Source organism: Onychostoma macrolepis, chromosome 05 (assembly GCF_012432095.1).
Source record: "Onychostoma macrolepis isolate SWU-2019 chromosome 05, ASM1243209v1, whole genome shotgun sequence".
In the NCBI taxonomy this organism is placed as follows: domain Eukaryota; kingdom Metazoa; phylum Chordata; class Actinopteri; order Cypriniformes; family Cyprinidae; genus Onychostoma; species Onychostoma macrolepis.
In genome coordinates, this window is record NC_081159.1 from 16,726,324 (window position 1) to 16,740,620 (window position 14,297).

The 14,297-nt window shown below is 39.1% G+C and overlaps 1 protein-coding gene across 2 annotated transcripts in view; it reads left to right on the top strand.

Annotated features, from left to right (window-relative positions):
• The window catches only part of eda2r (ectodysplasin A2 receptor), a 28,474-nt gene extending 16,696 nt beyond the window's left edge, over positions 1-11,778 (top strand). For both annotated transcript variants that reach the window (XM_058777250.1, XM_058777249.1), the window contains exons 5-7: positions 1,792-1,959; positions 2,045-2,149; positions 8,600-11,778. In XM_058777250.1, the coding sequence (XP_058633233.1) occupies positions 1,792-1,959; positions 2,045-2,149; positions 8,600-8,997 (671 nt within the window). In that variant the 3' untranslated portion in view covers positions 8,998-11,778. The remainder of the gene's footprint in view (positions 1-1,791; positions 1,960-2,044; positions 2,150-8,599) is intronic.
• The last annotated feature ends 2,519 nt before the right edge of the window (positions 11,779-14,297 follow it).

Consider the following 14,297-nt stretch of genomic DNA (forward strand, 5'->3'; position numbering starts at 1 on the left):
TTTTGCAAATTGGATCCATCCTCAAGGACAACCCCGCGTTCATTTTTTTTTTTTTTTTTTACATTAGAAGTATTCCCATACAGCAGATTTTACCTTTTTTTTGACGGAAATGGAGATTAATCTCTGTTTCTGTCATTTTATCCACTGTATGTGTGTATAAGTAGCCAAGTGAATGCAGAGTAAAGCAGCCGTGCACGTTCAAACCACGATAAACCGTCATACCGTTATATCGTTACAACCCTAGTTCAGATATAAACTCTGATGTGTACGGTAGCAATTAAATAAGTACAGTAAATCACCTTTTGAAAGTAATTTGACACTTCAAATGACGACACTTCATTGTTACGCCAGTAGGTGGGGAAAAGGGGCTGTTAAAATGTATTTGTCTTTAAAATCATACAAGAGATTCCTTCAAGAATGCTGATTCATCCAGTAATGAAACAAGTACATCTTGAGTGAGTCATTGAATCATTCATTCATAAATTACATGTGATTTTGTTTAGTTGTCTAATGTTTTTTCTTCAGAATCATGAGAGAACTTTAACTTCCATTGGGGGAAAAAACCCCAAAAAACCCCCCCCTCAATTTCTGCAGAATCATGCAGTTCTATTTTGCACACAAACAGCTCTTAAAGAGTCCAGATTTTATGTAGCCTGTTGATTTTTGTTCATGGTATTCAGCTCTAATAAATGGTTTGCAAAAAAGAGACAGAGGATAAATGTTTGATATCATTATTTAATCACATTGGAATCGAAACTGGGGATCGAAAAGAATCGGAATTTTATTGGAATCGATAAGCAGAATTGGAATTGGAATTGATAAAATTCAAACGATACCCAACCCTAGTTAAATGCGTTAATAATTTTAATGTGTTATTTTTCACCGTAATTAATTAATCTAATTAACGCGTTAAATTACCAGCCCTGATATATATATATGTACATATTCATATACAGGTATACATGTATACAACATGCCAGAATTGTGTTAGGAACATGCTAATCATGCTAGGAATACATCAACATGTTAACTTCATGTTAATTACGCGCGTCTCTGCCATTCATTCATACAGAGAGAATATGAGCTAATGCTCATCAGATCGTGTAAATCAGTGGGAAATGAATAGAAACGACGATTCTGTGTACAGAAATATCAAGTAAACGTGTAAAAATATAAAAACCCTGGCAAAGCTATTGTTATCAGCGCATGTGAGCAGAGCATAGCGGGGAGCAGATCAGTGAAGGAGATTTTACCAGCGTTGCCCAGTACAGCTGTACTACAGCATGTCACAGCACAGTAACGCTACTGCAAACAGGAACAAGTATACTACATAGAAATTTCTTATCACACGTTATTTGAGCGGACTTAGCTTTTCTGGTGAGCATGAGTGGTAAATGAGCAGAATGTACATTATAGAGCGGGAATATTGAACCGGCTGGAGGAGAGTGAAACCTGAACACTGCCGTGCGGCGCGGCATATATTTTCGGTGGCCGAAAATTCAGTGCATCCCTAGTAAATAGACTAAAACGATTCTTCGAAGCACAAGAATTTGCCTCTGATTTTTTGTATTCGAGTTACTCAAATTACTCGAGAAATCGTTTCAGCCCTAATGGCATAGTATAAGACCCAAAACATACAACCTTCAAAGTACTTGATTACCAAACCAAATAAATAAATAAAAGTACTGAATTACCTGCTCAACAAAAGAAAGAAAGAGTAAACAATGACAACATTTTAGAATGAAAGTTGATTTTGGTAGTATGTGTTCTAACTGATTCTTCCATTTTTAGGGGAAGAAGGGACTGGTGTTGCAAAAGCCCACACCTCAGCACCTCCCATCCATGATGTATCGTCCATAGTGACCGCTTGTGCAGCAACAGCTATATTAACAACCGTCCTATTTACAATTGTGTGTGTCACCTACCAGACACGGTCTTCACTCAGGAAAACATGCAAACGTATGAATATACATATAAAAGTAATCCACTAAACGACTAGGTATGACTTAAAACAAATGTAACTCACATTTCATCAAACCTCTAGGCTGTTTATCACCAGTCAGTAACGGTCACCATGACAGTGATGCAGCTTCGGTTCCAATGACAACCCTACACACAGTGAAGCAGGGCACAGAAGTGGACACATCAAGTAAGTGTGCATGACAGGCTATGAGTTACAGCTTGATTACAGACACAATGAGAATGTGATGTAAAAAATAAACAATGCCTCCTATACACCACATGGCAAAACATCACCTTCAAAAAGAGATTCAAGGTCTATTTAAAGGGGACACTGGATGCAAAATTCATATGTGTGTTAGCTGTGTGTGGACACAACCACATGATAAAAATGATAAAATTTAAAGTTTTCGGGGGGATTAAAAAAAATTGTGAATGGATTTTTATCATATTTAAAAATAGTCACCACTTGTAGTACACTTGAGTGTACTAGTGTATGAAAGATGGGTTCAAGTGTACTACAAGTGGTAACTAAATACTTTTTTTAACTACAGAGATAGTATGTTAAAAACGCATTTTAGTTCATATTCATGGTGTCCCAAAATAGCACAGTTGGGTACACTTATGGCGTTTTTCCACTACGTGGTACGACTCGGCTCGGCACGGTTCAGAACGGCACGGCTCAGTTCGGCTTGGTTTCCACTGCAGTTTAGTACCGCTTTAGAGTGGGCGGGATTATTCATGTGTCATTATAGTCGCGCCGCCTCTACTGCCGTGACACCTGAAAAACTTTTTTTAATTCCGCGTCGCTCCATCATGCTCTCGCTGGATCCGCTCCTCGGCTATCAATGAGAGGACAGTCTGTACTTCCTCAACAGACAATGAAACAGCCATTTTTCAGTTGTTAAAAGAAAGGTGCGCTCATTCAAGACAGTTGTATTCGATCCTTCAATGACTGTGCTGATTTAAATCTAGCGGGGCTGTTGTGTCTCAGGCCACAAGTTCAATGATGCAGGCAGTGACGATTTTCTCTGGCCAATCAGTGATCAGCAGAGTTTACACGTCATGTTTTGGTAACGGTATGGTTCGCTTGGAACCTCGGTGGTACTAAAAAAAGTACCAGGTACTGTACCCAGTGGAAACCCCCCCCAAAAGTGAGCCGTACTGAACCGTACCATGCAATGGAAAAGCGCCATCAGATGATCTTAAGTTTATCTTAAGAAGTATTAAAGAATAATTTTTATGTCTGCGCAAATCGTTTTAGTCCAGACTGCTTTCTAAACAAAGGACAATTCAAGGCAGGTTTTGCTAAAAAGTTAAAACTCAAGTATGGATCAGTACGCAGTGTTTGTGATCCAGCTGCACCTCTAGAAGTAAGTCCTAAATTTTATATTTATTATTATTTGCGAATCGCCTTTCCTCTTCCACAGAAGAGATGGGCGGGGTAAGCAGAGCTCATTAGCATTTAAAGAGACATGCATAAAACAGGTTGCTATGACTAGAACTGTATTTGACAAGGTAAAAATGCTGTTATTTTACATGACCATTGAGGAATTTTAACCAAAGTATGTTGCAGACTAGGGGTGTCGCCGAATAGTCAACGATTCAATGCTTCGATTCAAGGAGCCTGATTCGACTCCCAATCTCACAGTCGAATATTCGCGGGGTGTTATGATCATGCCATTTTGGCTGTACAGGGGTGCTCAGTGTCTGATTTCACATCGAACTACCGGTTTTCTCCCAATAAGTTAATATACAGCCTATTATGAAGAATCTTAAAAGAAAGAAGCTTTAAATAAATATTAACGTGCGTGAATAAATCCAACTTCCCCTATAGATTAAAGTTTCGCTTTCTAATCCGTCACTGACAGAGGAGCATGGGGGCAGGGATTTAAATCTTTAACAAGACTCAAATCGACTCTGTTACGGGGCTGACGAGACGTGAGACGTGCGGATCCATATGCAAGCTTTTATTGACAAGAGACGTGGTCATAACAGGCAGGGTCAAACAATGGCAGACAGGTATATCATAGGCAATACAAAGAGTAATCTAAAATGGGCGTGGGTCAGACGACAGCGAACAGTATCCAAAGGGGCTAGACGAGAGGTAATCCAAAACGTAAGCAATAGTCCAGGCAGGGGAAAACACAATCCGAAACAGGCAAGACAAGGCAAGACTTGGAAAACTAACAGGAGCTCTGTAGGGCAGCGATAAATGCATACAATACTCGGCAGTGAGGGAGAGAAAGTCCAAGGCTTATAAAGAGTGTCTAATGGGTTTCAGCTGTGTAATCAGTGCAATGTGTAATCTGACAGCTGTGTGATCTGTGCGATGGATGATGGGAAATGTAGTTAGATGGTGAAGTGCAACAGTAGTGTAGTGCAGTGCAAGAGTCCATGTGATGAGCGGGTGACCTCTGGTGGTGAGTGAACGGAAGTGCATGGACAGGATTCGTGACATAGCCCCCCCCCAAGGAGCAGCTTCCAGACGCTCCTACAACATCCAGGAGGGTGGTGGAGCGGAGGCGGAACAGGGGGAGGGACGGAGGGCCAGGTCCATGTGGAAGTGGAGAGAATGGGGACTGAGGCAGAGCCGACCGAGCAGGAAGCCAGGGCGGAGTCAACGGAACTGGAGCCCACCAGAGCGGAGCAGACGGAGCAGGAGCCCACCAGGGCGAAGTAGACGGAGCTGGAGCCCACCAGGGCGGAGCAGATGGAACTGGAGCCCACCAGGGCGGAGCAGAAGACCACCAGAGCCAGACAGCAGACCACCACGGCGGCGCAGACGGAACAGGTGGAGCAGAAGACCACCAGAGCGGAGCAGATAGAGCAGGAGCACACCACGACGGATCAGGAACCCACAGCAGAGACTGAGACCCAGGGAAAACTGAGACACAAGGAGGAGAAAGAACATGCACGGACACAAGGACGGAGGTAGGGAACATGGGAAGTATATCAATGTTTTTCCTGGGAGCAACTGAGTAGGCAGACAGTCCATAAATAAATGCATTGGTAGAAATGGGATAGACAGACTGTTCATTACTGATTTCTTTGGCAATGACAGGGTTAACAGGACAGATATGGGGTGTATTTATGGTTTCTGGGCTCAAAACAGGCAGTTCAATATAGGATTTATGGATGGAAACTGGGGAGACAGACTGTTCACTAGGGGTAGATTTCTTGACAGAGACAGACAAAACAGACAGTTCACAATCAGCCACCATGGCTGGTTCAGAACGGGGTGAGAGTTCAAAGATGGCCTCCTCGGCTGGTTCAGAGCTGGGCAAATGTTCAAAAGCGGCCTCCGTGGCCGTGACAGGACAGGACGAGAGTTCAGGGACAGCCCTTCTGGCTGTGACAGGACAGGCTTGACTCGTGAAGATCAGCGGTGACTTGGCTTGACTTGTGAAGATCAGCTGTTACTTGGCTTGACTCGTGAAGCTCAGCGGTGACTTGGCTTGACTTGTGAAGATCAGCTGTGACTTGGCTTGACTCATGAAGCTCACCGGTGACTTGGCTTGACTCACGAAGATCAACTGTGACTTGGCTTGACTCACGAAGATCAGCTGTGACTTGGCTTGACTAGTGAAGCTCAGTGGTGACTTGGCTTGAGTCGTGGAGATCAATGGTGACTGGGTTCACGATGATCAACTGTGACTTTACTCAGCTCGTGAAGATCAGCTGTGACTGGACTGGACTCTGCTGTGACATAACGGGGCGCTGTTGTGTCCGCCATCTTGTGAGCGTGATCTAGTGCGGCCGTCATGTCACGAATGAGTGCGGCGTTGCGTTCCTCTTTCGCGTCACCCACAGTAAACGAAGAGCCAACAGACAGTAAAGCAAAGTCCATAAAATCACTTAAAGACAAACGGGGACCCTCACGAATTAGTCGCGATTTGAGCGGCTGGTTAATGCCCTCGCAAAAGAATTCTATGAGTACACAGTCCGGCAGATCAGGAAAATAGGCTAGATCTAAATACTCTTGTATATAATCCTCGAGCGATCGCACTCCCTGCTCGAGGGTTAATAACAGTCTTGCAGTGTCCATACCTGGCCAATATTCACATGAAAAGCCACTGGATCCTTGTGAGGCCAGTGCAAGAGTCCATGTGATGAGCGGGTGACCTCTGGTGGTGAGTGAACGGAAGTGCATGGACAGGATTCGTGACAGACACAGGCAGAGTGGAAGACTTCATTTTTTTTTCGATCAGCTAGGGTACAACAAGTGATTTCAAAATGTTTCAGTCGGTTTATTTATATCGTGTATATTATTTATCTCGTATAAGATGCATTTGGTTGAGTTACAGTAAAGCGCTTAATTGTAGTACTATACGATGATTATCTTTTCAGCATGTGGTGCGAGCAGAACAACAATGCAGAATATTAATAACTATGACTGCCACTGTCATATACATAGCATTATAATGAGAACACTATTATAATAAAATGCTGTGATAGTTTAGTTGTGTTTCTGCATGTTATTGCGTGAAGAGCGCGTCCACAAAAGGAGTTCATTCAGAGCCGCGCAGACACGTTTGTGCGCATTCGGGCATTTTGTGCAGATAGCCTATAAGTCGTAATATTAACGTTATGTTATATAAATAATGAAGAGTATTCTATGTGAGATAAATGAGTTAAATCCCACTGATTAAAAACCGCTTCATTCATCTTCAGCGCGCGCAGCTCAAAACAGAAATGCAGAACGTTATAACTCATATACATAACATTATAATGAGAGCACCATTGTAAAAAAAAAAAATAAAAAATGTTGTGAATTCTTAAAGGTTTCGCTGACGTTTAATGTTAACTATCTTTTAATCAAAACATAAAACATTATTCACCCCGTTTGTATCTGCGAGGCGTCCGTTACACATTTTCCCTGTGTATTTATGACTGTCGAATGTCTGACTTGACTCTTGGTAATGTATTTTTCCCTGCACCCAAATATATGATTCGACTATCAGTCGACTATCGGCATGATTCGAAAATTCCGATTCGACTATGAAATTCCTTAGTCGGGGACACCCCTATTGCAGACATTTCATGAAGACCTTAAAGAATCATGCCAAATTGTGGAAAGTGGGCATACAATGTCCCCTTTAAAATAGTCTCAGCATGACAATATGGTGTTTCTAATAGAGGCCTGATGCTGACACTGATTAGAAGTGTTATCCCATTATCAGTTATCATGAAAATGAAAGAAACAAAGATTCTGACCGTGGCTGTTGGTCTCTGAAAATGACTCATTAAAGTTCATGTTCATTAAATTAAATAATCTGCCAATGGGAAAATGAGCTTAATTTAAGATATTTTCTCTGAAAATAGGGCTTATTATATGACACTTTGATTCTCAAGTTCATCTTGTTTCATGCAGGTTAAGATATTTTTAGAAGAGAACAAGACATAATATATAGCAGGGGTGGCACCGTACACAGATGTCATGGTTCAGTACGTACCTCGTTTCGGGGGTCACGGTTCGATACGATTTCGGTACAACAGGGGGGAAAAAACAAAAACAAATCTACTATGCTCGGTTTCTTTTTATTTATTTTGAACAGACAGTAGTACAAATTACTATTTTTTTCCACCTAGATGTGAAAGTATTAAATATTATTACATTGTTATATAAAATCTGCAGTACATATATATACATACAAGGAATAAATTCTTAAAATATATTTGATTTAGTTTACAGATAAACAAGGGAAAAAACAGTGCGACACATAACAGTCTATATATGCATTTTTGTGACACTCTTAATTTGTTCACAGAAAGGAAACTCAAATGGCAGAAAGCGACATCCTATTTGTTTTCTTTTTTTGTATTCATTATGAGTGTACACAAATAAAAGCAGACCTTTATACAGTGATTATTAATAAGACAATAAGTGTTTAAAGTTGATTTTGCTGGTATAAGGAAACAGTTGAAGCGATCGCGTGCGCACACACACACAACACATCAGTTCCAGCATTGCTAACTTGACAGCACAGTTGGTACTTAATCAAAATACAGTGAGCCAAACATCAGCGCACCCGCCTCTGTGTCACCGTTGGAACGCAACTGAAGTACAAAGCCTATCATTTACATAATAAATAATAGTTTAGCATTCAGATACGTTACATCGCAGATATGGAAATACTATGGAATATTTGGATTTGTGCCGAATGAGAGCGGTAACGTTAGGATACACGAGCACAAAGCTCCATTTCGCAAACAGTTGAGCGCGCAAGCCTTTAAAGTATATTCCTTTGTCAGTCTATGTGAGAGATGCGTTCAGAATCAGCACATCGTCACTGTCTAGGGGGCTTTGTTTGCAAGTGCGCAACTCATGGCATTCGCTGTTCATCTGCTGGCGGTTATCAAACAGCGTTGCATTACTGCAGGCGCCCCCTTCTGGATTTAGGGTGAATTGCCTGTATTCGTTGTAAGGCCAAATGCAGCGAACCAAGATGTCCGTACCGTGACGGTTCGGTACGAATACATGTATCGTGCCACCCCTAATATAGTAAGAAATATGACACCAAAATCATCAGTGCTTATAATTACAGTATATATATTTGTATACAGTATGTATTTAAAAGAGAGAAAGAAAGAGATGCCATGATTATGTGCCTGACTTGTTTGGTCTGTGTCCTGTAAGATCCTTGCCTGCTGTTGATGGACCCCTGCACGCTTGATGAAGTCACCACCACGATGTCCTCTGATCTTGGCCTGCATGGGTGTGAGGTTCTTCCTCTGGTGCGGAGCTTGGCCTGCACAGATCCTGCAACGGGAGTCCTCATGCAGGCAACAGAAACACCTGAAGTTTCTTCTTCAGACTCTGCCCTCTCCAGCCAGCATGTCATTCTCACTCTGGTAGAAGGACAGTCTACAGTGAGATCTTGCTGTGCCGCAGAGCAGCGAACAGCCTGGGGGCTTCATGCTCCTGTAGAGTGCACTGAACTGGACCTTCAGTATCTCTCCAACGCCCCGGAGCTCCAGACATTCAGACCTTCAGACTTCATAGCCAGAAATATCCCACAGTGCCCTCAGGCCTGATTCTGCAGGACCTGGAGAGAAGAGAGCGAGAAGAGAAAGTGGAAAAGGAGATTGTTAATGTGAAGAGATTACAGCTGCAAATGTACGATTATGGTAATGAGACACTTGAAGACGCAACTCAATACAAATTTATAGCATGTCAAGTTCATTGAAATAAGTGTGCTACTGTAGTTGTTGGAGGTTTCTGCAATGTGAGAAACAGGTGCTTATTAACACAAAACGACATTAACAGGAGAGAGAAAGAGAAGAAAAGATCTACATTTGCCTGTTTCTTTTTTTTGCTTCAGTTAACACATTTGGTAGAGTACATTGATTCAGCATATTCTCTTAAAGTGCCCCTATTATGGGTAATGAAAGGTTCATATTTTGGTTTTGGGAGTCCCCAATAACTGGTTGACATTCATGCAAGGTCAAAAAACACTTTCATTGTCTTATAGTCGGGGAAACCGCCCCCCTACTGTTTTTCCCAAAATAACCCCAAGATAAAGTCAAGATACATTTTTATTTTAACTATGGACTACGTTGACAAGAGTGATGTAGAAGTTTTAACCATGAAGCTTACACTGGTGATGTACCGGAGAGAAAACAGATTTCACAGTAAATTATCTCATTTTCAGCAGTAAGAAAAAAAGTGTTTTAAAGCTTGTTTTGTAGAACATCAGAGTTATATATGATATGAGAACAGTAGGGCCTGTAGATAGGGAGTACGTGTTATTTGATAAAAATATAATTATATTTTCAGAATGATAACTTTTCTGAAAACATTTAAGTTTTGTTTCACTGAAAAAAAAAACTTACACAATCCTTAAGTGGGGTGTTTTCCCCCACTCTACCCTGTATGCATTTATTTTTAGCTTACTTGCTCAACGTCTCCAAAAACTATTCTCTTAACGATTCATTTTTCCAAACCCCTCCTTTGCGCTAATCTGCGGCGATTGGTCCGATTGGTCTCATTTCCATTTCATCATGCCTGTAATGCATGATAAAGCAGTGTTTGTGAACGCAGTGCTGCTTTGTGTATGAAATGGCTTGGCTATTAATTTTAAAAACAACTAACTCGTTTCAATGATTCAGAGTCGACTCTTTCTTTTGAGAGACAACAACTTTATACACAGTGCACTTTCAGATTTAAAACTTAGCATGCTTTCATTCACTTAGAGCTGTGTTACACACTGCATGAAATGTAATTTTCAAAAATCCATAATAGGGGCACTTTAAGTCAATGTACGGAAATCGCAATTAACAGAAGTAGCAACAGATGTTTTCTTCAGTATTTTGATGTAAATTGGATTATGAAAAAATATAGAGTGGGACTTAGTTCTATCCATTTGTTGTTGATTGCTTGTTGATCATTCACAAGAAGGTCAATAACATATTTAGAAAATATTCATGTAATTCTGTCTTTAATTGAACACCACTTATTTACATGTAAGGAATAATTCACACAAAATTAAAATTCTGTCAGTATTACTCATTCTCTTCAGTCTCTTGTCAATATATACCTGTAAGCTATTATAATTATAATGTAATAATTTTAATTGAGAAAGAGCTGCTTTAAAATAGTTTCTTCATTCAGTTAAAGTATATTAGCTGGAAAGACATGAGGGTAAATAAATGATGACAGAATTCAAATTACACTACCATTCAAAAGTTTGGGATACGATTATTTTTAAGAATGAATACATTTAATAAATTAATTGATTAATTTTTTTGTGGATTCTAAATTAGTTAATGAAGTTTAGCAGCACAACTCTTTTCAGCTTTGATAATAATAAGAAATGTTTCTTGAGCACCAAATGAGCATATTAGAAGGATCATGTGACACTGAAGACTGGAGTAATGACTGCTGAAAATAGCTGGAATAAATTACATTTTATAATACATATATAAAAAGAAAAATATCTCACAATTTTGATCAAATAAATGCCGCATTTGTGAGCATGAAAGACTTCTTTCCAAAAAATTAAAAACCTGGACTTTGGAGTTCTGGACATAGTGTACCCCTTTAAATTTTGTAGATGTAAGCTCACTCCTGCTGTCTATATTCAAAGCCCAGGAAATGGATCACGTCCTCCTGAAACTGAAAACTTAGGGCAGGGCGCCTCAGTGATGCGGGTCATGTCTCTGCATCGGTCTAAACAACATGTTTACTGCTTCAAGTGCTCAGTTATAACAACTATACCAGACCTGCTACGGTTGTTTATGGAGACTGCACTTGATTTTTCTATCAATCACTGGATTTATAATTACACTACGATTACTATTACTGAAGACATCCTCGTAGTACCTGTTTTACTGTTTGCTTTGCTAAAACGTTTTCCAATTTTGGACTGAAGGGAAGTATGCTGCCAAAGCATATGCCTAAAAAGCTTTCACCTTTAGCTGTGTTATATTACTAGGCTTTGGCATTGCATTACTACTATAAAACAACATAAACATAAAATTAAATCTATTAAAATTAAAATTATGCTAGGGAAGGGAAATCTGGCTATCACAAGCTGATGCGTGAACCCACCTTGACTTATGGATAATTATTCTGTGCTTCAAATCTTCAGGTCTTAGATGTGGCTGAGTGTTCTAGCAAAATTAACTATCAGAAAATGGATCATGTCACACTCACAACATGCGATATTTGCCTGTGATAAAGCTTGGCCTTATTGTGTCCCTTAAATTCCACTTAAATGCGTTTCATCTCAATCAGTAAGTTGTTTTTGGCTGTCTTAAATTTGAAGAAGCACAGGATGTTTTTGAGTGTTAAATGCATCTCTCCAACACTTTCATAGCATCTAGCCTATAGCCTGTTAGCGCTGCAGGGAAACAGGATGTGAGCATGTCAAATTTAGTCAAATATTCAGTATTTTGACAGGATTTAACAAAATTCATCCAAAAACTCAAAATTAAACAAATTAAAGTACACAACACACTAATGAACTGCACAGAGGACACAATGTTTTTGATACTCCTAAAAACATAATTTAACTCCAACCAGCATGTTCAAACCTGTCTTAAAACACGTGCATTACAGTTCTTCAGACTTCAGTTAGTCGCCTGAGGAGCGAGATCTATTGTAGAAGTTTTATCGTGTGGCTAACGGTGGTTTTTTAGTCATAAGGTGTGTCTGTGAATACATAAAAATGTTTTTGAGGTGGTTTGGTGGACAGACACAGATGGGTGGCTGCGTATGTCCACCAAACCACCTCAAAAACATTTTTATGTTTTTATGTGCCACAAAAACTGTACAATATTGCAGTAGATATTCGGCTTTGCTGGTTTTTATATTCCATATGCGCGGCGCTCACTTCACAGGCTTTGAGCTTGAAAGTATAAAATAATGTAACAAAAATTAGCATTCTGAAATGAAGACTGATACATTCAATTCTGGTGACATTAAAGTGCATTTTTTTTAAAATAGCAGTTTGTTAGATCTATTTCCTGAGTAGTTTCAGAGTTGGCATTTTAAGTTGCTGGGAATGAGGCATAGCAATGACCTCTTCAAAGTGGACCGCATCCAAAAAGGCATTTAAAGCAATTGTTCCTCTTTTTGCACCTTAGATAAATATTGCTTTTCATTTGTAAAGCTAATTTAAAAGCTTGAACATTTTGGCATTAATATGTGATTTTTCTTCTAAAGTAAAATAGTTAGTTTCTTTTTTGTATATTTTGCATATTTGTAGCCAAACTTTGCTATAAGTCTGCCTGCATTTTTTTGTGCTAAACATTTATTATTGAGTATTGGGTTAAAAACCACACATTCATATTTACATTCATGTAAGAGTTCAGAGTTCTATTTTTTAATTTTTTAATTTATTTATTTATTTTTAAATCTCATCAGTGTTGTATGTGTACTGTGTTGTATTGTAGTAAAAGTAGGATTTTTCTACTTTGTTGAATGTGTTCTTACTCAATGAATCAGGTGGAGTATTTTGGGGGGATAATGCAATGATGCTATTGTTGTCAGTGTTGTTTTGTTTAGTATATTTCAAATAAATAGTTTTCCTACTTTTTTCATTATACTAATGTCAGATATTTGTTTATTTTGCATCAGTACACCAAGTCAAGTCAAGTCACCTTTATTTATATAGCGCTTTTACAATACAGATTGTGTCAAACTGGAGGATAGAGTGTCAGTAATGTATAATGATAAGATTAAACACTCAATTTTCAGTTAAAGGCATTTCATTATTGAATTCAGAGATGTCATTGTCTAGCTCAGTTTAGTTTAAATAGTATCTGTGCAATCAAATCGGCGATAATCGCTAGAAATTAACCAATGCAAGTTGTCGCCAAGTCAATGTATAAAACATACATTCAAACAATTATTTGGGCAATAATTTATTTTAAAAAAAGTTGACCTTAAACATTTTATATATCAAACTGAAAATGCACAAGCTGCACTGAAAGAAAAACTCATATTAAGATGTGACTGCCATCTACTGTTCATTTGTAAACAAGGGAGGTTTATATTTAGCGGCACCTGTCATTAGTGCCTATTTGCTGAAACTTCAGGTCATTTGAGCTGTCTTTTCTTCTCCTCAGATATTTGCATGTGTATTTGCATTTTACAAAAAAGTTTGAGATGACAAAAAACTAAATACGGGAGCTGGGCCTTTGAAACATTATTCAGCAAAAATGTGTAATCCAGTGTTAGCCTAACTGCTTATGTAGGATTTACCTGATTCCTGATCATTTTCCCATTTGGTAAGCAAATGGTTTACTGTGAATTAAGTAGAGTCGAGAGTACTAATCTGTCTATTCTGACGAAATCAACAAACAGAAAAAATATATATATTTCAACACCTCACAGGAGAGATGCATATGGCCTGTATACGAAATAGAGTTCGTAGAGTCCCCTACTGCATCAATTGCAGATCATTACTGCAAAAACTTGTGCTGACAGAGCTAGCTGAGATGACAAGGAAGGAGATGAGACTCTGGTGCATCTAACAAGCAGAAAAAGAATTTTTTCACATTCCATTACATGACATTCAGCTGTGCCATTGAGAACCCACAGGAAAGAAAAACCTCTTCAGTACCCCTGCATAAAGAGAGAAAATGGAGACATTTGTTTAAATCTGCTTCTTGGCATTTTTTTTTTTTTGAATTCTGAGGAAAATGAATTCCCCAGTAATCCCCACTGTGCTCAAAATGTGCACATATTAGCCAGGATATCAAAGTCTACAAGACTACCCTTAAAGGAATAATTCAGACAAAAATTAAAATGTTCTGAAAATATACTGAGTACTGAGTTTTTTTCTTCATCAGAACGTATTTGGAGAAATTTAGCATTACATCACTTGCTC